Source organism: Melospiza melodia, chromosome 8, assembly GCF_035770615.1.
Source record: "Melospiza melodia melodia isolate bMelMel2 chromosome 8, bMelMel2.pri, whole genome shotgun sequence".
Lineage (NCBI taxonomy): Eukaryota > Metazoa > Chordata > Aves > Passeriformes > Passerellidae > Melospiza > Melospiza melodia.
In genome coordinates this window covers 4760405-4787614 of record NC_086201.1, presented here as the reverse complement: position 1 = coordinate 4787614, position 27210 = coordinate 4760405, and the positions used below count along the sequence as shown (strand labels likewise).

Genomic DNA, 27210 nt, shown 5'->3' with positions numbered 1-27210 from the left:
ATTCTTAGAAGATGCTTTAGGAAAAATATCTAAACTGCATGAAATACTTCATTTTCTTCCTCCTTGTTCTACAGGGAGGAGTATTCTTGCACTGATTTTGTAGCCATGAAGAAAAAAATCTCCATTCAATAAAACTTTATTTTGCTTCTCTTCCAAAACCCTTTTCAAAGTGTTCATTTGAATGCAAATTTATTTTTTAAAGCAAAATTTTAAAAAATACTTCTAACAGCTTGTTTTACTGCAAGCACTTTCTAGAGATCAACAGTGAGATCCCCACAACTCATTCTTAGAGTCCCTGTCCCAAAATGTTTCAAATGCCAATGCACAAAACATGGAAGGATTAAGAATATACATTATGTCTATCATGTCACTGGGAAGAGGTTAAGACTTTTGTTATAAATAAGTGTATGAGTTTTACTATAAACGATATGCATAAAAATCACTTTGGATAAGAAAAGAAGGGAAAATGTCATGGTTCAGGTCCATCTCTGTAAATGGGGTCCTCACCAGTGATTTAAGGGATTTGCCTTTAGATGATGCAAGTTCATAGGAATCTTTCAAAAAGGAACTATTAATTGTGCCAGTGTCTGGTTACCCAGCTGTAATCACACCTGCCTTCCTACAGGTAGATGTATAACCATAAAACACCACATGGATATTATTCCAAAGTGATGTCATAATTATTAAGAAAAAAAAAAAAAGACTGCATGCAAGCTTATTTCAGTGGAGGAAGCTGCAGAGTGGAGGAAGACAAACACAAAAACACAAATACCAAATGCCTGAGGCTGTCCCTCAGCAGAGTTTGGGAGCACGCAGGTGTTTGTGCAGAGCCTCCCAAGCAGGAGGCTCCAAGTGACACCGCTGTCGTTATGGCAGAGGTCACCAGATGGCACTGTTAAACATTCCAAGATTCAACAGATAAAGATTTATTCTATTTTTTTAATTTTTTTTTTTAATATGAGCAACGCTTTAGTCTTAAAGAAAATGCTTTCATGTTGCTTTAGGGATACTCGAGGTAAATCTCTGACAATTAATTAATAAGTTTTCTGTTCATCTTGATTTGTCTATTTAGAGTCAATAACAGAGAAGGAACAATCACCTGAGAGCTCTGGCTTCACTTCTGCAGTGAGAGGCAACCCCATGTGGGATGCTTCTGGGCTCTTTTTTTCCAAGGCCAACACAAGTAGTGTAAAATCTACTAATTACACTAACTGCATAAAGCTCTAGATATGCAGAGCCTTTTTTTCCTTCCCCCATTTGGAAACAATCCACAAAGTTTCAATATCCAGTACCATGTGTCAAGAAGAGGAAAGCTACAATTCTCCATGGAAAGGGAGACTTCTCCTATTCCTTAACAAATATTTCCTTCTACAAATCCATCCAATGTACAAATCCAAAAAAATTTCTGGAGTATCCATGGAACCTTTTGTAAAAAGAGAACACACTTCAAGAGAAGTTTCTTGGCAATGCTTTATATTAATTGATACAGGCAATGCTTTATATTAATTGATACATTATTCAGCAGGGAAAACCATACTAATAATTCCCAAATATTACTCTGTCCTCTGGGGAAATTCACAATCTTCCCAACAATGAGGATCAGTGGAATTCCACCAACTTGTTAACCTGAAATCTTTATTTTCTAGCAAGGGAAGATCTATTGATCAGCACTCTTGCACAGGATACATCGATCATACCTGTCTGCTTAGATCTAACAGCAGTGGGGAGGAGCGGGACTGTGTACAAACTTGCACATGAAATGATAAACAGCACAGTCGTGTCTGACACAAATTTTATCACCTGGCTGGATGCTGAGGAGATTTATGGAGACAAGTTGTCTAACTGGCTGAAACGACACATAAAATCTCACTAGCTGGTCACTTAGGCAGGGAAAGCTCTGAGGAGTTTTGGCCCATGCTTTTATATTTAGTGAATTCTCTTGTCACTTAACACGTTCCTATAAATAATATCGCATTTTTAAAATTTCGACCTCGGGAGTATAAAACTGTCAGGCTGTATAAATTGCTGTAATAATATATGACAGCACAGTTTGGGCAAGTCAGCAAAACTGGGGTTCGAATTAACCCAGTGATTAATTTCATTGGCACCAATTGAAGAGAAAATCAGCAAATACACTACTTTTACAGTGCCATAATCATAAGGGAGAGGAAGGACCTGCATGCTTTAGGTGCTTTGAAATTTCCTTGTGAAGCAGCAGACTTCATGAAAAACCACTAAAACTCTTTTGGTTTTCATCTTTATCTGTAAAATCCAAATAAAAATATTGTCTGATGCCCTTTCAGCTGTGGCTTGAAGCTGAGGTCTGGCTGTCATCTCTGTCCATCAGTGGTGGTACCACTGAAAAGGATCCATTCAGGTTTTGGGTGTTTTAGGGGATCACTAAGGTTTGGAGGAGAGGAAAAACTGAGAGTCTCAAAGCCATTCTAACACAAAGCAGAAACATTTTGAAATTTCAAAAAGCATCCTCAGAACATTAGCAGGACCTTGTGCACTGTCGATGTCTCTAGACTATCCAATTAGTAAATAAATAACATTATCTTCATAACTTTTGCATTGTGGAACCTGCTTTCTCTTTTTTATTTTAAATGCAGACATGCTTTAGGGAAAAAAATGTATTTCCTTCTTCATAAACTTGGATTTGCTTCAACAATTTGTTCCACCTACATTTGGAATTCTGTCAAGAGTCCAAAGAAAAGAGTCAAATACAATCAACTGAATATAACAGAAATAAACACAGACCATGTAATAAATCTCCAACTATGATAATCTCACTGAAATTCACTGATTTACATCAATTTACAATATTTTCAATTCAAATTTAAAAAATAAAATAATTGAGATCATTACAGATTTCAGTTTTGTCACATGGCATTTTCCTGTGCATATTTTTTTTTAATCAATGCATGGCTAAACTAAAAAAGCCTAAGGAAAGGAAAGAAGACAGAACATTATTTTAATCTATTAATTCAAAGGAAATATTTTTATTATTTTTCTTCAAATCCTAATGAAGTTAAATGACATTAAAATAACTAAAATGCACAAATTTTTGACCAGAGAATACTTGGCAAAAGTGTGGCATCTGCTAAAGCTGAGAAAATGAACTAAATTTAGTTTATATACCTGTAATTGTCATTTAAGGGGAAACCATACATAAAACCCATACATACAAAACAAAAAATAAAAGCAACAAAACCCAAAAATCCCCTAATCCAAAACCTGAGAAGCTCAAAGGGAACATTTTAATGTCAGACATTTATTCTTTGCTTACTGTCCTATGTAATATTTTTTATTACAGACCAACAGGAATGAAGACCAAATTTAAATTAATATTATGGCAGGTGTCTCAGCCTTTCAACCACAACCAAAGTTCATAAACCCAGCCTGATTTTTAATATGAAATCTATGTTAAATACATATTTGCTGCCTTCCTTACAATAATTAACTGCTATTACTGCCTCTTGTCAGCTTCCATTGTCAGAAATTTATTTTCATGGACAGAATACTTGTGGGATCTTTATAATACTAAGTGGTGCTGGGCAGTGCTGTGGAAAAAAACGCAAAACCTCCCCTTAAAACCAGCTCTGTGTAGAGGATTTACTTCTGAACATGCAAAATTCCTGACTAAAGCTACTTCTAAATTCACTTCTGAACAGGACAAGAAACAGATCAAATGGATGGTCAGGGATGGACTGGCATTTGCTGGTGATCCAAATAGGCAAATCTGCCTTGCAATCAACTGGAAAACAGAAACCATGATGTTTACAAAGTAATTTTCCTTGTAAATGTATTATTCACCAAGGTTTGGCAGCACGGCCAAGAAACTCCAAATGAGAATGACTGGACAGTTGGCACCCAGTAGGCACAGCCTGGAAGTGTGAAAGCAAAACCTGGATCATGTCCAGCTCAGGCTAGAGGTCATGGACTGGAAAAACCTCCTTTTTTATTAAACAAATTCATAGGCACTCCAATCATAGCAGAGTTTTCTGTTCAAGAACACGGGCATGTTCTGAGGAGAGCTCTTGATAGTGCACTTCAGTCCTGTGCCCTTGCTCCCAGGAGCTTCCCTTAGCATGAGCAGCAGATTGCAAGGTTTTCCACGTAGAAGGAAAACTGAAACAGGTTTGATTTCCCTTCTAGAGTTCCAGCTTTGCAGTAAAAACTGTCAGAACTTGTAAGAAAATGACCCTGCAGCTTGGCCTTAAAGAGAGCACACCTGATATGATGAGCAAGTGTCGGGGTGGACACAAGGAAGAAGGAACATCATTAAAATGGATTCTCATTCTGAGCAGTGTGGAATATTGGAGCAGCACATTCTCCATTTCTCCTCCCCTTTGTGCTGCAGGGGTCACCCCCAAGGCCACCCCTCCTGCTCAGGACAGACGGTGGCTTCCTGCTGGTCCCGCTGCTCCACAGCCAACTGTGCCTGTGCTGGTCATTCAGGGGCAAAGAGTGTGAAATACGGAATTGTCAAGTTCTTTTCATGGAAGCAAACAGTCAGGAAGATTGAAAAAAATCAACACGGAGATTCTCAGCTGTTTAACTGCTCTTCTTACGGCACACAAGTGTCTCTGGGAGACTGAAATGCTTTTCTGGGTTGTCATGTCACCTTAAATTTTGGTGACTCAAGCATCCCAAACAACTTCCCTGAAGTACATAAAAAACCCAGCAGGAAGTGTTGAAGTAGCTGCTGAATGTCTTTGGATATTCAGCACAATTTAGGCTCCATGAAATATAGATTTTTCAGTACACCTTGTCCTCGGCAATAATGCGCTGATGTTTACAACAATACGTTTGATAATTTGTGAGCACTGCTGTAAAAAAAGGAATAAAAAAGGCAGGAAATCTGAATGTGGAGTGGATGGTGGCTGTTTTCAATGCCCTGGCTGCTCTCTGCTACCTTTATTACACAGCTCAACACAGGGCAAGATCAAGAAGTCTGTTTCCACCTTTAGGCTGGGTAGTTGGACTCTAGAAGGGAGCAGTTTCTTTAGGCAAGCATGAGAATTGTTATCACTACCTACAAATCCCTCTTTTGTGGATTATTATTATTATTATCCCCCAAATCAATACCAAGTAGGAGGTGGAGAATGCAAAGGGACAACAGCACAGACAGTGCAGTAATGAACAACAATTTTGTTTAAAAACTGTAAAAATGGCGTACTTTCATTTATTGTCTTCCTAATACGCACAGTTGGGCTTCTCTCATATTTATGCACTTTTGCTGATATAAACTTCTTTCCACTGAAACTGTACACACCTTTGTTGTACTGCTTCTAATGTGCAATTTATTTTGGCTATAATAATCCTCAGCATTAGGCTAAGTCAGAAAAACAAATAAAACCAACAAAATGAAAGTAATTTCTTTTCTATTTGATTTCCATGAATAAGATTTAAATGTGTTTTGGGGAAATGCATGAGGATTGAAGAGACTCTTCAGAAACCATTGAAGGGAAGGTGCAGCAACCTGAGAGTCCTTTGTGCTGAGCTTTCCTCCCTCCTGTGTGTGCCAAAGGCTGCCAGGAGGAGAAAGCAGCTCCTACACGACACAAATCTTATGTCTGGGCACAGGAGCAATGCAGCAGCCTCCTAAACATCAAAAGTTATGAGCAGCACATTAGGATTTCACAACTGTTTCCTAAAGCCACTTCACACTACAGCTCCTTGGTGTGGGAGGCTATGCTTTTTTATTCCTCAATTTTGCTTCAAAGTGCCAAGCAGTTGTATTAACACATAAGAAAAATATTCAGGTCAGTGCTGAACAGTAATAATCTTCCATGCAAAAGGATCATAAAGTAATTGTGAGCTATCTGAGAGTCGTCCTCAAACTGAAATGCATCCATGTCTGGGATGGAAGGAAGGGGATTTGTTACAGCAGCCCTGGTGCTCGCAGTAGCAGCTCAGGATAAAGTAAAATAGTGCAGTTAATAACAGTTCAGCCTGTGCAGTCCTCACAGAACAAGGCCTGTGTAGCCAAGATAATGAAAGCAGCACACTGGGACTTTGGGATAAAACACCACAGGAGCCAAGAGCTTCCCTAACCTGAGCCATGGAGCTCTGGTTCTGTTGTGGACACATCCAGAGTCCTTGTGAGACAGGCAGAGCAGCACCAGGCCCAGCCCCTGGCATGACCATCCCTCTCCATTTCCCCTCTCCCTCCTGGCAGCTCACCTTATGCATCTCACCCTTAGCCCAGTGCCACTCAGGAACAGGAATTTTTTGGTGCCCTTTCAGCACCAAAGCCATTGATGCCAGGTACCAAAGTGCCCTCCATGTGCACAGAACATCCTGCACACAGCTTTAGGAAACAAATTGTGAAACATGACTGAATCAGACTAAAGCTGCCACTGTATCAATAACTGAAGTGTTCCTAGACTACCTACTTTTGGATCTGCTTTGGAATGTCAACATTCCTATTTCTGCCATTACATGAATGAAATAAAGCAAAAACTTTGAAGCCCTGCAAAGAAGACGAAAGAAGAGCTGCTAAAAGCAAACATTCCTCTTTCATTGTGCTGTTAATTTTCTCTTTTACAGATCACATTCCCAATGCCCCCTGAGCCAGGAGAGGGTCTCAGTGATGGTGTATTTTGCAGAGCACTGAGTAGCACACACAAAACCCTACCTATGTAGGACACAGCTCCTTGAAATTCCCATGCAGCTGCCACATTTGTTCTTGTTTTCATGCACAGATGGAGAAGGCAGTTAGCTAACAATGATAACAATCATCCTCCATGACAGGCCCAGGGCTGGATCCAGATCTTTAGTGAGCTTTTAAGGCACGGAGTCAATGCCCTGGCCATTAGTGAGAGCTCAGTGTAGGAGAGGCACAACCTCTGTTCCTGTTGGGGTTGGAGGCTCTCTTTAAGCCACTGAGCCCAGGCAGAGCTGCCAGGCAGAAGTGTTTATTAACAGGTTATTATTAACAGGTTATTATCCTGCTGCAGTGCCACACCAAAGAGAAGCCACTGTTTGAAACCACTATTAACCTTGGCGAGCAGGTGAGATCTCTAATCATAAAAACGTGTTATCTTGGAGGCATCAGGGCAGGGAAGGACAGTCTCTCTCATCTCCTCATCTCTCCTGTGATTCCAACAGGAATCATACAAAATCCCTCAGAGGTGAAAGGTTTTGACATTTCTTTTTTTCTTTTTTTCTACACAGTTCCATTATCCCAAAGAAAATTTTATCACACAATGTTACATCCATTGTCTTCTTAATTGTCTTTATTATAATGTTAGTTGTGGGTAGAAGGATTGAATAGTTTGGTCTGGGTTTAGATACACATGATAATACAGGAATGCTCAGAATATTTAATTTGCAGCTGAAGTGGAAGCCCTCTGAGGCAGACTTTACAGCATGTCTGGCTTCACAGAAGTGTAAAATATGAATAGTGGGTGAAAATTATATCAATGCACCAGAGTAACCATGAACTATTCAGAATATTGGAATTCAAACACTTTGAAGTGCATTAAATTCCTGTTTTCAAAATGTTTCATCAGCTTTTTACTACGTAGTAGGAACTAGGGCACAAAAAGGTTCTCCCTCACCCTATGAATAACTATTCTACAGTATTAATTTTGAAGTGCTCTAAAATAAAAGTAATCTTAAATTTTCAATCTGTAGCACCAAATTAGGAGAGGAAAGGTGCAGCAGACATTTTGCAGTTAAAGAGAAGCCAATTCATTCTGCTGTGAGTAACTTCTGATGCAATATTACAAATATAAAAATATGCATGTATACAACACATCTGGCTTTTCAGTTTTAAAACAATCCAGACTTCAACAGTCCCCAAACTGCAGTTTGGGTGGATTTCTGATGAAGGAGATGCCTAACTCATTGTGCTCATTGCCTACCCAGACACCCCCCAGGTTGGATTGTCTCATTGTTTGGTCCTTTGCCAGCAGTCATGGTGCAACCACAGCAGAAAATCAGCTGAACCTGTCTGGGATTTATGCTCTGTGCATCTTCATTGGAAAACCAAAGTTTGGATTGTTTTTTATTCTGTCCTAATGGCACCAACCACTGCAATTGCACAAGCAGAGGACAAAGAAGGTCAGAGAATAATGAAATTATAACTCAATGACAAAATAACAAGCAACAAATGAATGCATTGGCAAATCAAGCCCAACGACAGAACATTAGTCAAACAACAACACAATGATTAATAGATTTAAGTATTCCTGGTGATGATTAAAACACCTGAATCTGTACTTATGGACTTGATCATTCCCTGGCTGTGAGGAACAAAAGCCACATGGAAATTGCCACCTCTTTAAAGTCACTGGTGCAGATTTAATGTGCTCAGACTAAAGTCCTTTGGCTTTAAAGCCATGAGGAATGATTGCAACCTTTTCTGGCACCTATCAATAAAAAATGGGTTTGTAGAGATATTAAAAGATGAAAATCACTTTATTTTACTTACTGACATCTCCTTTTTGAAGTTAACTTTATGATTAAAACGAGAGCAGGCGCTTTTTGTCACCACTGAAAGATGGATGGATTAAAAGCACATATCACCACTGCAAAGAGGCTCCAGATCTTCATCAATATAAATCCACAAAGCATTTGACTGTGCCAGGGAAACATATTCTCAAATTTTCATTCCACTAAGAGATTATGGGGACTTAAAAGGCAAATAGCCATTGATTCTTATTACACAAACTGCTAAAGCAAGGAGAAAAAGCAAACATTTAAACCATTCTTTTAAATCTCTTCCTTAACTTCTTCTTCTTCTCACTGAAGTGCTGAGCACTGTTAAAATTTTTGTGCAGTCTGTGCTACGTTTTCCCCCTTGCACTTTCTTTCATTTTGCAGATCAATCAAAACTCTTAGAAATTATTTTGTTTTTCACTGAGGCACAGGAGGCGGCATTTTCCCTCACTCTTGGTGGTGTATTTTGTCACTGAAGGGGCAGCTGAGTGTTCTGAACAGCCAGGGTGTTTGCATTCCACCCTAAGGTCTCTTACAGGCTCATTGATCCCAGCTCATGGAACAACCACGGGTTTTCCCTTCTGCACACACCTCAGTGAGTGATAATTGTCCCTGGGGTGATTAGCCAGAATTATTATAAGGTAATTATTATTACCTCAGTGCCCAGGAGTTCAAACTACACAACCAGATCCCCTCAATCAAGTGAGGCATTCCTCTGTCACACAGGGAACTTGCAATCCTTCAGCAGCCAGCTATCCAGGTAATTAAGGAGGGAAATCAGGGTTTAACAGCCAATACCATGGACAGAACAAGAGGCAACTGCATCATGTGCCAAGGACTCCATTTCACCTTAGACCTTTCCATGTTTCCAGAACATCCCTGAGTTTAAAGGTATCAAGTATCCACAATTTTTAACACAAACATAATTTTTTGAAACATTTTTGGACAAGACATATGAGTTAAGATTATGAATTCTAAAAGAACTTCAAAACACTTATAAAAGCTTTACCCTGCAAGTTTTGGATTGATCATCTTTTCTTCCTTGAAAACATCCATATTTAGATGACCCTCTGAGGAAACTAGAGAAGTTTTTGCATGATATTCTGAAAGTAAATTGCACTGCAGCTGGCGACACACATCTCATTTTAAAAAAAGGATTGAGGTAAAAACAATTTTCATGCTGCTTTAAAATGGCCTGGCTGTCTATTTCAGACAACATTAGTGCTTTCAGAGCTTCTGACCAGCCCTGCTCATCCACCAGCTCCAGGTTATTTCCTGCCTGCTGGAAAATCTGTCCAGAGCATACAAGAACACCCAGGAAGAAAATTTTGTATTTGAAATCTGTGATTTCAGGAAGCACAGGGCTTTCCTTCTCCCTTGGGCATTTTCCTGCCTGGATCCACAGGTCTTCTTCATCTCAGCACCACCTTCACCTCCTCCACATCCAGAAAGTTCTTAATCAATTTGTTTTCCCCATTTCATCAATTACCTGTGCTTTGCACAGGAGTTTCTATCATACTATCAAAGGTACAAGAAACCTCTCATCCAAATGCTGGGACTTTTAAAATTTCAAATTATTTTTTTAAAGGATAGAGCATTATTTGTTCTTAATTTCCGGTCATTATTTTAGATTTTTATCACAATCAATAAAATCTAATTTTTCAAAATTTTAAACTCTAATTCTATAATATATTGTCTGACCTTTCCTAAAGTAAACTCCTCTATGTAGAGCATGGATTTAGTGTAGGTTTCTGCAATTCTCTTCTTAAAATACATCAGCATGGGAACACAACAAAACCTACACTTATAATTAAATCAGGCAGAGTCTGTGGTGTTTTGCTAAAGACATAATATCAAATTGTTTTTAAAATTCATGTTTGATTTTTTTAATTTACAAATATTCTAGCCTTCTGTACGCAACAATATTAAAACAATCTAGATTAATTTGTATTAAAAACTACAAATCTTGTTGGCTAATGGCTATTAAGAAAAAAAAATCAATTATCATTTTATATTTTTGCCACACACATTTTTTCCCCCAAAAAATGTCCTTTTTAACGTCCAGATGCAAGTACAAGCAATGCTTAGCACTATAATGAACATTTCTGAGCTACCTGCCAGCAGAACTCACAGTGCTGAACATCAGCATTGTCAGCTCCTTGGAAGCCTCAGACATATTTTACATAGTCCAAACAAATTATGGTCTCCATTTATAATCCTTGCATGCAGGGAGGGGAGCTCCTGAGCAGAAATTCAGTCAAGGATGTGCATTAGAGCTGAAGGAGGTCACTGCACAGCAGGTTCTGTGCCCAGAATCAGCACAGGATGGCTGAGCTGAGCCCACCTCTCCTTGAGGAAAACGCCACTACCGGGGGTGAGACAAGAAATGGCAAAAAGATTCCAACCAAAACCAAAAAAAAAAACAGTTGTAGGTTCTTCTGGGTCTGGATTGAAGGCACTTGAGACAGTAGCTCAAGTTCAGACTCAGGTGTTTATTATTTCTTATCAAACATCTCACTGATGTGAGTTTGGCAGCTTTTCATTAGAAGGCCCAAAATGGCAACAATCTCTTGTTCTAAGGTTCTTTTAAGACTAAACTATCCAATTAAGAGCTGATACCTGGATTATTTTCCCTTTTAACCCAATAACTGATCCCACAGAGCTGCAATGGGGACTTTTCTGCCCAATTACAAAATGCCACCCAAACCCATGGAGAAGGAGGAAGAAGCATGAAGAAGAAACCCAGGACACCACCCTGTGTCATCCATCTTGCTTCCATCCACAACATACTGAAAATCTCAAACCCTAAATTTCTCACTACACCTACACTACTCTCTATAATCTATTTCACACTTTTGTGGATTCCAGTTTATCTTGAAGTCTGGGAAACTCTCTCCGTGAATGAAGGTGAAAGTCAGTGCTGCCCTGGGGGTCAGGGCACCTCAGAGCAGACACAGAAATATTCCCTGTGGTGCCCTGGGTTTCCACACCCAGTAATTTCCATTTGAACTAATGTTTTCAGATTTTACACAGCCTCACTTGCTCATCCAGACCCCAACATCAAATGAAGCAGGATATAAACTCTGGCCAATGCAACGATTTACTGAACTGCCACAGCTTTTCTGTGCTTCCACCTCCAGAAATGCCCTCAGCACAAGACAATAACAAATCTCTCCAAGAATTAGTTGCTTACAACAACTCTTTGAAGGCAGATAAACTATTCTGGAAGTCTAGAATCCCTAATCACACTCTTTGTCAATCCCTAAATGCACAGCTGTGCCTTCATTAGGGGAACAAGCCCTGTGTGAGCAGCACTTCCACAGCTGAAGGCAGCAGCAAAGGCCTGCAGATGCACCCTTAACCACAATTGTATTTCACTGACAGCACTTTCAGTTAGATTCTAACACAGCAGCAATTCCTACTGTTATTTACAGTCCATCTATTGAAAAGAGCTTCCTGGGTGCCTTGGCGAACACCAGGAGTGGTGCTGTAAGACCAGCACAGAGTGAGTGATTTTCCACGTGGAGGGATGAATCCTTTCAAAGCTCTCTGTCCCTGTTCTCAGGGGATGTTTTCAGAGCTGGGGTTCAAACCCAGCCAATTCCTGACCTGTGTGCCTTCACATCCTGCCCAGCTTCCCTCTCCAGCTGCCTGTGGGAACTTGGTATGATTTGTGTAATCCTTAGGGATGTATAACATGGAGCACATATATATCCTTTACATACAGCAAGGGTTCTTTCTGACTTGGTGATGAGTCTTAAAAACCTGAGGCATTCTCCAAATGGCTCCTCTGAGCTCTAGATACCTTTGGCATCAGAAGAAAAAAAAAATCCAAGACTGGCAGAAAAAAAAAAATATTACAGTAATGAATTGACTTCTTAAGATATATAAATCATGAGATTGCAAATTTCTGCATTTAACATGAAATTTATATCCCAGAACTTGACTGGTTTTGCACTGGAATGATTCATGTCCTTGCTGCAGTTTCCAGACAACATCAAGAAATTGGTATACTTCAAAATAAAGAGTTTTCAAACAGCAGAAAGGCTGATTCTTTATGGGAACCATGTAAGGGCATTTTTATTGCCTTTCATCTGGTTCTCCTTGGGAAAACCAAACAGGACACGTTTGTAGGACCCAGCAACCTTTTCAGTCAGAGAGGGACCCCCATGATCCCCATTTTCCTCTGGCTGAACTGTCACCCACGCCATGTCACTAAAAGCCATGCTGCTATTTAAAGCTGTTTTTTCCCCCCTCCATTAAGCTCAAGAGAGAAATTACAGTCTGAAGAGGACGGTGCTTCATCCTTTAATAGCAGACATTGTGACCAACATCACATTTGGTTTGGGTTTGTTTGTGTTATTTTTCCTGTTCACTAAAAATAAAAACATCCAGCTCCTATGGGAAGGGCAGGATGCATTCCCAGATCTTCCTCAAGGGCTCACTTAATTTATTTCTTTTTAACACAAGACATTCAAGTTTACCTCAAAACAGAAGTATGGGCCCCAAACTGTGTCCACCTAAATTTATAAGTAATTAATTGATTATTTTTTAACATAAATTGTAAGTGTCAGCTCATGGCAGAAAGCAGAACAGTTGTGCCTCACAGAAGTATTTTTAGTGTCCATGTACCTTAAATGTGAGTCCTCAGGATGTCTGAATAATTTTGTTTTAATGTAACTGTGCTCATTTAATGTAACATTTTGCAGAACAGAACTTATTCCCATTTTTTTTTATCCTCCTGATGCCACTGTGTGCCATTAGTCTGAGAATGTAAAACTATACTCATGTCTTTCCTGTAGAAACCTAAAAATTACCTGCACATGAATGTTTTGTGTAGCTCTGCTTCCTTGTCTTTCAGTGGATTAAAAAAGCTCAGTTTGTTAAAAGACAACCAAATATTCTTCTACTTCAGAATTGTGAACTTCCTTTTTCTTTTTTATTTGTAAGCTGGGCTCATCTCTGCTAAAATTCCAGGAGATGCACATCATTAAGAGAGGGGGAAAAGTCAATTAAACAAGTAGCAGGCCCTCCATCTGATGCATGGTTTTGAAAGAGGCCATGAAATATGCAAGACCATTAGAAAAAAGAAAAAAAAGTACCTTAGACAGCAACTAATTGTGCTGAATTGCCTGCTGGTAATTAAACAGGGCATTTGTTAAAAAAAGACCATATTTAGTTCTTAATGAGTGAGGATTTTGACCTTCTGTATAGTTGGGCTAAAAAATGTGTTGGGGATTGAAGCACTATGAATGATTCTTTTATTGCAAACCACAGACATTTCCCCCCTTGCTGCTCTTGCTCTGGGAATGTGACATCAGCTCTTGTGGAATCTCTCTCTCATGAGTGTGAAAACCAAGCTGAAAAGTCAGAAAAGTGTCACTGTGCATGGGATAAATGCTTTGTTGGAATCATAATCTGGACTGCTGCTAATTTTCCCTCATTTTCAATCCTAGTGGCCAACACTTCCTTGGGGAAAGTGGGCACTGGCACTTTGTTCCAATAATCCATCCCATGTAGAAGATACTTTAACTTCCAAACTGCATTTCTGGTACTTTGCTGCATGTTAATGGATTTCAGAAAGACTAGATTGATGGAAAATATTTTAGAAATATGTTAAATGTAGTCTCAAAAGGTTTGATTTCATAGGATTTGTTCTACCAGGATATCCCACCCTTAGAAAGGGACACAGAGAACAGCCAAATCAACTGCAGTTGCCTTTTCCAACAGTTGAGTGTCAGAAAATATTGTTGATTTGCAGAGAGTGGGTCATGGTCTCATCTCAAGCTTTAAATATGGCTTATTCTTCCTCAGATGGAACAGTTAATTGGAGGTTTTTTTCTTTTTTTTTTTTTTTTTTTTTTCCACCTGTAAATGCTTATAGCACCTGAATAAAAGTAATAAAAAAAAAAAATTTCCCAGTCCAGAAGCCCAAAGCCAAGGAAATGCTGCCATTCATTCCAGTAGGACTCAGGTCTCATCATAACTAATTTTTTTTTCCCCTTCTTGTACACAGCTCATGTCCTGTCACCCATGCACAGCAACACACTCATTTTCACAAGAGATAAAGTATTTTTAGATTATGGAATCTCATGGAAAACTCTTTATTTTCATATTGGAGTCATGTTTATTTTCATATTTATTTTCATATGCATAATTATTTTCATATTGCACTGGGAACACATTCCCATTCTTTGATGGACATAGTTCCAAAGAATACTGATTTAAAGTAGTTCTGCCTGACAATCTCTAAAATAAAATATCATACTGAACCTTGCTATTGACTGGGCTCTGTGTTCCCCCAGTTTTCTGTTTTACTTGATTGCTTCCAGGTATTTTTTCCCTTGTTGCCCACAATTTTTAACTTACTCAGTTTCATCTCACAGTATTTTAATCTGTACATTTGTCATATAACAAAAATCATGAGCATTACTGCAGTGAGTTAAAGATTAAGTTACACTTTCATCAAATTTTGTGGAGAAAAGATGACTGGAATCTGAGAGGGTATAATGAATTCTGAAAATCAGTTTTTGTACGCTCTGTGCATGTTCTTGCTTCTGAGTGGAAGAGCAAGAGTAATTTCTCAATGTGTCAAAGCAAACTTCACACCACTGAGTAGTATCAATCTCACTTAAAACTGCTGGTGACATCTTGACTTGTTTATCATAGTCTCAGAAATAATGGCAAATTTTAATTTTTAAACCATATTACACAGTTTGAGAATGGCTTAGGCTTTTGGATTATACAGTCCCATGAGCTTAAAATTGAAAAATGTAAGAAGTGGGGAATGATAGGGAAGCAAAGCCCTTCTCTGGAAGAAAAAAAAAATGGTTTCTCCTTATTTCAGCTATGTAGTAAAAGGAGAAAATGCAGAATCTGCTGTGCTCTGCGTACAGGTGGTCAGGCAGGTGGATGCATTCCAGGTAGGAATACTCCTACCCCAGCTCCCAGAATTTACCACTCTGCTTAACAACACACAGCTAATTGCTGAGATGGGAACAAGTGGGAGACCAGAACTCACTCTGCAAATGCAGATGAACACCCCTGCAGCTTCAAGTGTTTGTACAATAAATGTTTAACTGTTTATGGCTCCTGGAAAAGAGCCCCGAGGAGCTAAAGTATCCCCTTCACAGAACAGATGTCGTTTCCTTATTTGTTTATTCACCTTGGGAAGATCAGGAGCTGGGAAGTCAAATCCCCCCAGGCAAGGAGTGGAAGAACTTGAAACCAAGGCTTGTAATGTGGCTTGGCTGAGGGCTCCCAGGGCACAAAACTGACAACTGCACTTGTGACAAATTGTGTGATGCTAGCCCCAGAATTTGCTCTTTTCTTTCTTCTTCTCTTTCCCCAATTTGATACCATTCTGTAAATTTAGGCTGACATTATAAATTGCTCTAGGAGGACCAAAATCACGTTTTTCAGCACACATGCCTGTCACTTTTTTTTTTTTTTTTCCCTCACTTCAAACACCAGGTTGCCCAATTATTTTAACACTGTTGAATGAAGCAATGAATAGGCAAATAATGTCACTGGAAAAAGAGTACATGGAAATTTAATGACATGTTTTATTGATGGGCAGATGCCTCAGCTGTGTTTTTCTGCAGCAGATATAATTTTACTATTAGTTAATGCAAGAAATAGTAATTAAATTCTCACACTAAATTCTCAATGTAATAGTTTATGTATATCATGAAAAAAAAATAGGAAAAAATGCCCAAAAGGAAACTGAAAAAAAGCATTATTCCTTCTAAATAAGATTTCAGGATGTCTAAGCTATCCCATCTCCTGAAATACAGGTGGTGATAGCTGAAGACAGAGCCTGTGCTGTCGCTCTCCCTGCGCCTCAAGGTTACCAGTGCTGCACAAGCATTTGGTGTCAGGTCCCAGGCTCTGCTCGGTGAAAAGCTGTCCCTGAGGCCTGGATATTGAAAATACACTGAAGATTTACTCTGTGATGTGATCTAATGGCAGCCAGGCAGCAGCTGTGTGGCGTGCTGAGTTTAGGAGTGTCAGGGGTTTTTTTGCCATGCAAATATGTCTGGAACTCCTGATACAGAGATTATGCCCAGAGTATTTATCTACATAAAAATCCTTTGAGATTTATTCACACAAAAAGCTTGCTGCATTTCTTACTCCTCAAGGAGTTTTATTAGATTATTTGTTTGTTAACAGGGACAAATTACCAGGTAAGTCTGCACACTAATCGACAGAAAGGTAATAAAACATCTCTAGTAAAACTGAAAAGGAGATGCTCATTGTATGAGTTTAAATGTTTGTTTTCTCAAAAAAGGGCAGCCTCAAAACAGTAACAGCAGGCAACAACAATAAATAGCATTTAACCTAAATCCCTGGCAAGCAGAATAAAGATTTCTTAGATCATTCCTTGCTATCCCTTGAGTCACTGACTGTGGCTGCTTTCCTTATGTTTCTGCAGCCCTGTCCATGAACCAGTTAACAAACACTAACTGGCCCTCTTAACCACCATCACCTCATTTCAAACATGATAGATTAACATCTCTGCTACACTTTGTGCATTTTATTGGGCAACGGGAAACCTGAAATATTTGAATTATAATCTTTACTCCTCTTTTAATAATGCAGAACCCCATGGGTTAACCTAACCATCCAAAGCTGCATTTGCTATTGCAAGCATGGTTTGTGTGCCCTGAAGAAATCATACCTATTTAAATGTGTGTGCCAAAAATACTGATCAAAATTTGTATTCAGGGAGGCCAGACCTGACCAACACTTGATTTCATCACCAGCAAGGAACAGCAGCCAATATTTTCTCTCAGGAAAGTGGATACTGCAACTGAAATAGAAACACTGGCTAGCAGTATTTCCATTTCCATACATTGCTCCTCCAGTGGACAAGATCAGAACCCTCTTTACAAACCATGAACCAATTAATGATCTGCTGTCACACACTGTCATCATAAATGGCCAAACATTTAAACCCTACATTTAATTTGCCACGGAGACAATGCTGATACCTTCACAACAGTTTTCCTTTGTGAATTCCAGCCTAAAAACTCCTCAGCAGCAGCCCATCAAGGTGGGATGAAATCACATCACTCAAGTGTCTTCCACTGCTCATTCCCCCACCAGCCTCCTCTAATTTGCTTTGCTGCAAAAGGATTTTGTGATGGAAAGTTATTAAATCACCAAGCCCATGGCTCCTTTGTCTTGACAGCAGAAGAGACTAAATGACCTTGGCTAATTTGAATGAGCCACATCATGCTGTATGGAAGCAAAAATATAGGAAAGACAGTAATATACAAGAAATTGGATGTCTGGATGCTGAAATGAGGAGATATCATAATACTGAACTATGCAAATTGAGCCTTCAGCCAGACAAATAGAGCACTTTACTAGCAGCTCTGTTCCAAAGCAAAACCACTCAGTTTTGGTGGTTTTTTTTTTTTTGTTGTTGTTGTTTTGGTTTTTTTTTGGTTTTGGTTTTTTTTTTTTTTTTAATTTTAATACCCCTACTTTTTTCTGCCTCATAATCCAAGTGGAAACCTTGATGCAGAATGCAGGGTGGTCACAGTGGGAATAATTCCAAATGTTACCTGATGGCTTCAGCAGCCCCACTGGTCCATCAGGAGCTCTGGGAGATTTCCTGGGGGTTCCAGGATTCAGTAACCTCCTGTGAGGCTTTGTACATCACAGCCTTAAAGGATGAGTGATTTAAAGCTTGTCAGAATAAATCAAATGAGTTCACAGGGAACTCTGAGGCAGGTGAGCATTACTTCCAGAAAAACTCTCATGAGGAAATGGAGGGACATTTATAACTCCTGACTGTTTCAGGGGTTTATTGTTACCTTATTACACAACTTCACTAGGAAAAAAAAAATTAGGACTAGGATCTAAATGTAGGTCCATATCTTTCAGTTTTATAACTTTCCATCATTCTTGAAAGGTCTGAATTTTCCTTAAAATTCTGAAATTTTTATTTTCCCCTCTGGCAAACACTACTTATAATTTCCCCCTGTTTCAGCTGTAGAAAGACCAGAACAAAACACAATTGAGTAACAGCAGCATTTATCTTCATCTTCTGTTAACAATTCATTCAAAAAGCCTAAACAGAAAAACAATACTCTGATTATAGGCTGCTACAACAGAACAGCTTTTGGCCAAAACTTCTCAATGTGTGCTCAGCAATTTTTTAATACTAAATGATCCAGAGTTTGCCTTTGAATATTTTATTGATTAGAGACTTCAGAGATTATGGTTCAGATCACAGTTAATAAAGACCCAAATAATCTGAAGACTTGGAAGGATTCTATTTGCATTGGTATTTTTTGCAGTATTCTTTTAGCATTTTCTGGCTGGAAAGCTAAAATACTAGCAGAGACATTCCAGGAGCTACTAAATAATAAGTTAGTTAATTAAAAAAGGAGAAAACCATATTCTGTACAAGTTTTTGTTTCCTATAGCTCTAACTTAGACCAAACCCCAATTTTGGCACACCACTTTCAATTGTGTGCCATATACAGGTATACAAAGCACTGATTTATAAAACTGTACTGCTCACCTCTGCAGACCTATTAAAAAAACCAAACAAACAAAAAAAACAACCAACCAAACAAACACCTTTACTAAGATTCATGGGATTGTGACTGTAATTCTCTAGAAATTATCTTAATAATTATATCTAATGGTTTACATAATCAAGGCCAGGTAATTCCAACTACCCCATGACAGATATTTGCCTGAGCCATTCCTAAAACTTTCAGGAGGAAAAATAAAAAAGAAGAAGAAAAGGTATTTTGGCCTTCAAAAGACCTCAAAACCAGACTGGGACAAGCTGCAGGCACATGAGCCCAGCTTTAACTAAGCAGAGCCAGCCCCAGCCCCATACTGGGATAAACCCTGTGATGGAAAGACTTGGAACTAAAAAGTTCAGTTTGCAATAATTTGGCAGCTCCCTGGGGCAGGAGAGTTCTCAGCTCATTGCTCAGCTGAGCAGTAAAAGTGGCTGCAAGTGCAGCTGAAATAAAGGCCTGGCTCTCCAAAGAAGCCTGGAGAGGTGTGTCAGAGAAAGGAGCTTAATTGCCAAGAGCAGATTTGGAGCAGTCTTCTACTAGAACTACTCGAGCTTGGCTCCAGGTTTGGCACTGGTAAATTTTATCTGAGATTTAGAAACTCTCCCAGGAGCTGAGACCCCCGCTCAGCAGGGCTGGATTGTGCTGGAATTGTTGGGATTTTCAGAAAACTCAAGAGCCCCACATATATATATATATATATATATATATATATATATATATACACACGCACATACATATATATATATATACATATACATATACATATATATGTATATGTATATGTATATGTGTATATATATATGTATGTGCATGTGTATATATATATATACATATATATATGTGTGTGTGTATATATATAAATATATATATATGTGTGTATATATATATATAAATATATATATTATATAGTGTGTATATATATAGTGTATATATATACACTATATTTATACACACTTTATAATATATATATATTGTGTGTATGTATATATATACATATATATATGTATCTATATAAATAATATATATAATGATATATAAATAATATATAATTATATATATAAATATATACAAAATATATTTTGATATATTTACATATATTTTTATATATTTTATATATTTATATATATAAATGTTTTGTATATATTTACATATATCATTATATATTATTTTATATCATTATATATATTATTTATATAGATAAATATATATATAAACATACACACACACATATATATATACACACACAAACACACACACACATATATATATAAAAATAAAATATATATTTAACCCTTTCTTTATGGCAAGGGTTAATATCTATTATGATTTCTCCCTTATTCAGCCTCTCTAAAGCATTCCTCAATTGGATAAAAAATGAAAAGAAGTCCAAACTGACCAAATACAGATGTCTTGTCATTACTGTATGCTCTGAGGTACAAATCCAGTGAATCACACACCCCTTTCTCCTCTGAAGGACATTGGAATACATAATGTGAAACAACCATGCGCAATAAAACATTTTTTATTTCATATTGCCACAACCTCTCCTGAATTTATGCATTACATTCACCTGCAAAAATGCATATGTGCCTGAAATAAAAGATGATCGTACAGGAATGTCATTGTATTTACTACTATTCCCTTGAAATTTCCCATATATTACCATTGCACACTGGAGCCACGACCATATTTCCCCTTGGCAGGGAAAGGTGCAGGCCTGAGTGCAACTCTAAAAGATTGTTAATAATGAATTAATGTGAGAATGGTAAAATTAGAGAAAGAAAATAGAATAATTCCACTTGCTGGATGTTTATTCTCCATTAGTTCTTAGAGATTTCACCCTTTGGAGTTACCTGTGCCCTGAAATGGGCTTTGCCCTGCTGACACCCCCATATCTCAAACCACAACTGATTTTCCTGGTGCTTGGACTGTGACTTATTTACACAGCACTGCCAGTGTCCCCAGCACGAGGTGATTTTAACACAGCTCTGTGACCAGCTGGGCTCCTTGCAATCCAATATTGAAAATTGCTGTTGCCTTCCTCCAGCACAAATTTCACATGGCCACTGTTAATTACAGCACAATTGATAATGCCACTCTTGTGAGTAATAGAAAGGAAAAGCTAATGGTTTGGCTGGATTTCTGAAGTAATTTTGCAACTTTTGGCCACAAAAACGAGTTCAAAATATGACTTGAGTGTTCAAGACTCAGAAAGTAATGAAAGGTCACCCAAACATTTTTCTGATAAACATAAATCTAAATCTAAATCTAAATCTAAATCTAAATCTAAATCTAAATATAAATATAAATATAAATATAAATAATATAAATATAAATCTATTTATTTTTATATATAGAGAGAGACAATAATTACAACTATAAGGAACTCATACCAAATATTTGGTATATAAGAATGTAACATAATGACATTTTAATTGACATTGTTTGGAACTACAGGATCATAATGTAAAATTATGGTTGTCTATATTCTTTGGCTGATATTTTCACTAATATTTCCACTAATATTTTCAATTCTGCCCCCACTAAGCAAGTAAAAATATGGAACTGCTAGAAGAATCAATATTAATGAGTTGTTAACCATTTCCTAGATAGTGACACTTCATGATGTAGGTGTTATGTGTGATCTAGGAGAAACATTTATTTAGAATGTTTTACCAAATTCTATGGTGATTTATTAAAGCAGCCACTAATTTTTCCACTGGGAAGCTTTCATATTCATGTATGATAATAAAGAAAGGAGTGGGAATCAACATGAATCTTATAAAGTGTATTTGAGAATAAATTAAAAGGATGTGAATATAGATTGGGTATTTTATGTGCTATCACATTCCAAAATACAGGACACGTGAACAATAAGAAAAACAAACATATTCCATTGCCACTAACATAGGATTGTACTTTTAGTCTATATTTTTTTCTGATTCCATTAATCTTGTGGTTTAAAGACTTAAAATACGATAAAAATATAAGACAGTTATAAGATAACAATTATTCAGCACTGGAGATTTTTAATCCTCAGTAATTTAATCCAGAGTAATTTACAGAAAAACATGAAATATTGAGGAACACAAATTTAAACAGAACTTAATGAATAAATACTATGCTCTGAAAAACACTCACCTGCAACTTCAGAAAGTGTCAGTATAGGCCAAAAAGTGTTTTGGCCAGTTTAACTTTTGGGTTTCTTTTGCATGCAGGGCCCAGTGCTAAATCCAATATGCTGGCACAAATTTTGATTTTGTGTAATGCTCATTGAACAAGGACTATAAAACAGTTGAGCCTTCAAGAGAAGAAATGATTCCTATCACTGTGAATAAGAATTTTCATCTATTTTATGACAGCCTGTATCCTCACCTGGCTAGATAAAAATAACTATTTGTAGTTTTGTGAAGTCAGCAGTATTGCACTGATTAATTCCAGATGGCTTTTTTTTTTTTTTTTCTAATTTTAATTTTTTTTTTTGTCAATGTGGCTTATTTTTGGTGTGGGCTTAGATTTCACTCTGACAGCTCTGAAAATATGTCCACATGAAATTTTAAATTCTAATTTAACTTTCTGAACTCTACAATTAATTGTATCTTTCACTGCCTATTGTCATTTTACATTGCAGCACAAGTCCCAGCACCTGTCTCTGGGTTTCTGGTTTGGAACATCAGATCTCTTGAACATCATCAACAATCATTCATCTGGAAATCTGCTGATTAAAAATAACTGGTTCAAGGTAGCCAAGATTTGGCCCTAAAGCTATCCCCAATGCAGACCTCAAAAAGTCATCTCAGTTGAGCTGACATATTAAATAGTTGACCTTCACCAATTTTTTTCTATTTAAGATTTCTCATTGTCAGAATTTGGTGACTACAGTATTAAACAGTAGATCATTTGCATAAAACCCTCCTGAAACAAAGTCCTGCATGCAAAACAATGTTCATAGCAAATTTGCTATATTTTATGTATTTATTGATATATATTGATAATGCTCATAGCAAATTTGATATAGTTTTCCGTGGGTTTTTTTGACTTTTTGGGGTTTAAGCAGAATTTATACGGAAAAGAAAATTCTTTGTGGCAAACATTCTTTGTGCTGCCCAACTTTGCTCAGTAAAGTCTCCTCATCCTTCTTTTGATAGAAGAGTTTCCATCATATAAACTTAGAAATTAATGCAGTAAAAGTGTCAAAATCTCTGTGTGTTTTCTACTTGCATTTGGTTCACATATAATTTTTTTAAATTAACTTGAAACAGGCTTTAAATTAAAATACACATCTATCATTAAAATACGTTTCTATTGGTTTGCTTTTGGATGTTTTACACATATTCACGCACACGTATATACCTATACATATTCTCAAGGAGTAAATTCTGGTTTTCTCTGAACCCAAAAAAGAAGATACAGTGGAAGATTTGATGTTAAAGCAATTTTCACTCACCCCTGCAATGAACTCCTTCGTCGTAGCCATCGGAGCAGTCGTAGACCCCATTGCAGAGCTGCGACAAGTGGATGCATTTGTTGGTGCCAATGCAGCTGATGAAATTCGGGCTGCACTTGAAATCCAGCTCCTCAGGACCTAAAGAACAGATGGAACATTTGTTACACATGTTTAAAATTTCTTACACGTGATTTTACATGTGGCAAAGAAAGTTCTGCACTTTGTTTTCTTTTCAAAGCTAAGGGCGACACTCTGTGTATGAGTTCATGTTGAAGAATTTGTCCATTTGGTAGACTTTAGGGCCTTGTTATCACACATAAAGTCATCAAGAAATAATTAGTGCAATTACAAATCAATGCCTCAGAGGATTATTTCCTAAAATACAGGTGTTTTTGTAGTTGCTAAAATAAGCCTTGCAGACACTAAAAACAGTAGTGATTATTTTCTATGATTTTCAATTGACCTGTGAATATCCCATCAAGAATCATATGAGGAGTAATAGCAACCTGTATTTACTTCCACTGTTGTGCTATGCAGATAATTGTAGATATTTATGAAAATGCATATAAATGTCACATCTTTGTGGCTGCATTAGATGACAGAAACTGTTTCTCCATCCCAGGAGACTGCCTCAGAAACTGCAGAGTCCAGGATGGAAGGGGAGGATAAGGATGCTGTGATTGCTCCCTTTGGGATACCACCCCAGCTGCAATCACTTCCCTCTGTCCCTTTTTCCCTGAAGTGTTTGGTTCAGGGAGCTTTGAGGGAGCTTAGGGACTCCTGAGAATCACTTCTGTTTATCTCTTAGAAATGGTTCTGACTGATAAAATTCCCTCCATAATTCCACACTATAAAGTCTTTGAGATTTTGAACACAGCAAAGAACATTTAGAGGTCTGAAGGGTTTGGCTCAGTTAGAGGTTGAACCATAATTTACACATTGTATATCATTAGCTACTCACAGACCAAAATTTTTTAGGAAAACAACTTGAACCTCCTTGATTTCTCATGTTGGAGCCTTGGGTGTGTGCAGTTTGTAATAGTCCTTTAGGGAAATCTATCCTTGGATGCACAGTGCTCAGGTGCAAGATGCTTTCACCTCCCTCAAGGCACAAACTCCAGGAGGAAGGACACAAATCACTGGCAGTAGCTGAAAGCTCTCTAATTAATAACTTGGAAAATCTCAGCTTTCTCAGATCTTGTCTCTTGGAGTCACCAGGACAAACCATTTGAGGGGAATCTACAACTTCTACAACAAATGGAGATGCCTCTCAGCACAGACCATTAAATAAAAAATCTAATATACAAAATTTGTCCCAATTAGAAAACCTCCAACAGCGCAGGGCAGTGCTCTCCTTCCCCGAGCAAAGCAGGAGCCCCAGGCAGGGTCCATCCCTGTGCAGGACAAAGGGATGCAGTGCCCTGCTCCACCTCTGACCTTCCAGCTCCACACCTGGTACCCCTGAGGGACACCAAGGGCATCCTTGAGGAATTCCTGATGAACAGGGACACAGCAGGCTGGCTCCAGGCATGGAAAGGCAATGCGTGTGTGCATGAATGTGTCCTGTCTCAAAGGATTTGTGTGCTGCCAGGATGAAACACAAACCATCCTCACCATTCTCCGGGTTAAATACACGCTATTAAAATGTAGAGGGATTTAAACGCTGCACAAAGAAAAAAATATTCCCTGCATTTTTTAGTAAAATATAAGAAGAACTTATAAACAACACTTCAAAATTTGTCCTGGATGTGCTGACTATGGTAATAAGAAAGAGAGAACCAGAGAGTTTGGGTTTGAGGCTTTTATTCAGGCAGGACATTTCATGCCATGAAGCATCCCATGTACCTACAGTACCTGCAACCCCAGGACTCCTCCAGGACTGCTTGGACTCTGCAGACCTCTCAAGGAAGAGCATAAATAAAGCAGCCCAAAGCTCAGTGCCAGGTAGGCCATATAAAAAAAACAATTTGAATTTTATTCCCATCTCAGCTGCATCAGTACTTGAAGGCACCTGACATGTAAATAAACCAAACTAAATTTCTGATTTGACAGTAATGACTTGCTTATTCTTTGTGTTAGAGCATCTGTGATAGAATGTGAGGAGTGAGAAAGTCTTTTCTTCTAAAACAGAGAACATTCTTTGAAAAAAAAAATTAGATCTGTGAAGAATGTGAACCATGGTACCTACATTACTATAAACTTTAGATCACTAGAGGGTTTTCATACTTTAGCAAACAGAAAATGTCAGACCTGCGACCAAAACTATAAAAACATATTTACATATATCCTAAATTTCATGAGGGAAAAAAGGAATCTCTTATTGACTTTTAAACTTTTAATAGACTAGTCTGACACATTCCGTTCTATCACATTTTTGATTTGATTCTACTTGTTCCTAAAATACAAGATTCCTCCAGGACACAAACATTGTTCAATTATAAACATATTCTCTAACTCAAAATACTAATAGAGCATCTTCCTAATTAAGATTTATTTGATTAGGAACACAGGATGGGACACTGAAAATCATCCCAGGAAGTATTACTCAAATTGTTTTGGTTTTGAGAGAAACTTTGTGCACCACTTGTGAAAGGAGAAGACTGGAAGTGATTCCCTTATTCATGTGATAAATTCATTTGTTACAAGCATCATGTTTGGAGGGCAACTTGACTTAAAAATGAAGATGAGCTTCAGTCCCAAAAAGTCCTGTTTTATAGAAGCTTTGTGATTATTTTGTCTGCAAAGTAACTCTAAATAATAATAAGTAATAAGTCTCAACCATCAACACCAGTAGAATAGGACAGCAGGCTCCCTACCCACAATTTCTATGACCTCTATTGAAAAAAACTAAAAAAAATTAAAAAGCCAAATCAAGCTGCATGTTGTGATGCCTTTGAAGCAGCACTTGCTTCTCCCACTGAATCCTTCCCAGCTGCTGCACTTTGTGAAATGTCTAATGCAAATAAAGAAAAGTAGCTTTTTATCTTGTTTACTCCTCTTCACTCTCCCTTTAACAGACAGCCACTTCTGGCACTGTTATCAAGTGAACTTGGGGAAAAGGAATTTAAAAGTGTTCTTCTTCAAAATAATCTCGGTGTATTTTACATCAGTGCAAGAATGCTAAGAATATAAAAGACTGATGGTGTCTTTTCTTCCCTTCAAAAGACATAATAATTCCTAGCCTTGCCAGTTGGTGGGAAAATAGTCAAAACTACTGGCTGCAATTATGGTAATACAACATCTCCATGTTTCAAACATTCATCCTGGGACGCTGCTCGGAGGGCAAAGAGGATGCAGGCAGCTCCAGAGAGTCAGCTCAGGCAGCAGAATATCCAAGTGCTTCTGTCAGTAATTGTCTGGGAACAGATGGCTGAGGAATGGGGAAAGAGCTGAGCTGCAGAGGCTGAGCCAGGGCTATGGGGGACCCCCCAGAGCTATTGAGGAGCCCCCAGAGATGCAGGCAGGGCTGTCCCAGCCCTAGGGGAGGGGTTTGGGCACTGGGTGCTTCCCTAGGGACAGGGGGTGATGCTCAGGACTGGGGAGGGCACCAAGGTCAGGCACGTTCCATGGGCAGGTGCACAGATTATTGCTGCCCTACTGAATCTCCAGAAAACAACCTGCGCCCAGAGACAGACAGGCTGGAAACAGGAGAGAGATTCATGTCAGATCCAGATTGCTTTGGCTGTCAAATCACCCAGGAAAGCCATTTCTGATATGGTCACACCAGGTCACAGTCACTGGAAGGAAACTGGATGGTGCACC

The 27210-nt window shown here is 38.1% G+C and overlaps 1 protein-coding gene across 1 annotated transcript in view; it reads right to left on the bottom strand.

The window, feature by feature from the left end:
* LRP1B (LDL receptor related protein 1B) overlaps positions 1–27210 on the bottom strand; it is a 641138-nt gene that overhangs the window by 352461 nt on the left and 261467 nt on the right. Inside the window, exon 3 of the mRNA XM_063161579.1 lies at positions 23449–23586. Coding sequence (XP_063017649.1) covers positions 23449–23586 — 138 coding nt within the window. The remainder of the gene's footprint in view (positions 1–23448; positions 23587–27210) is intronic.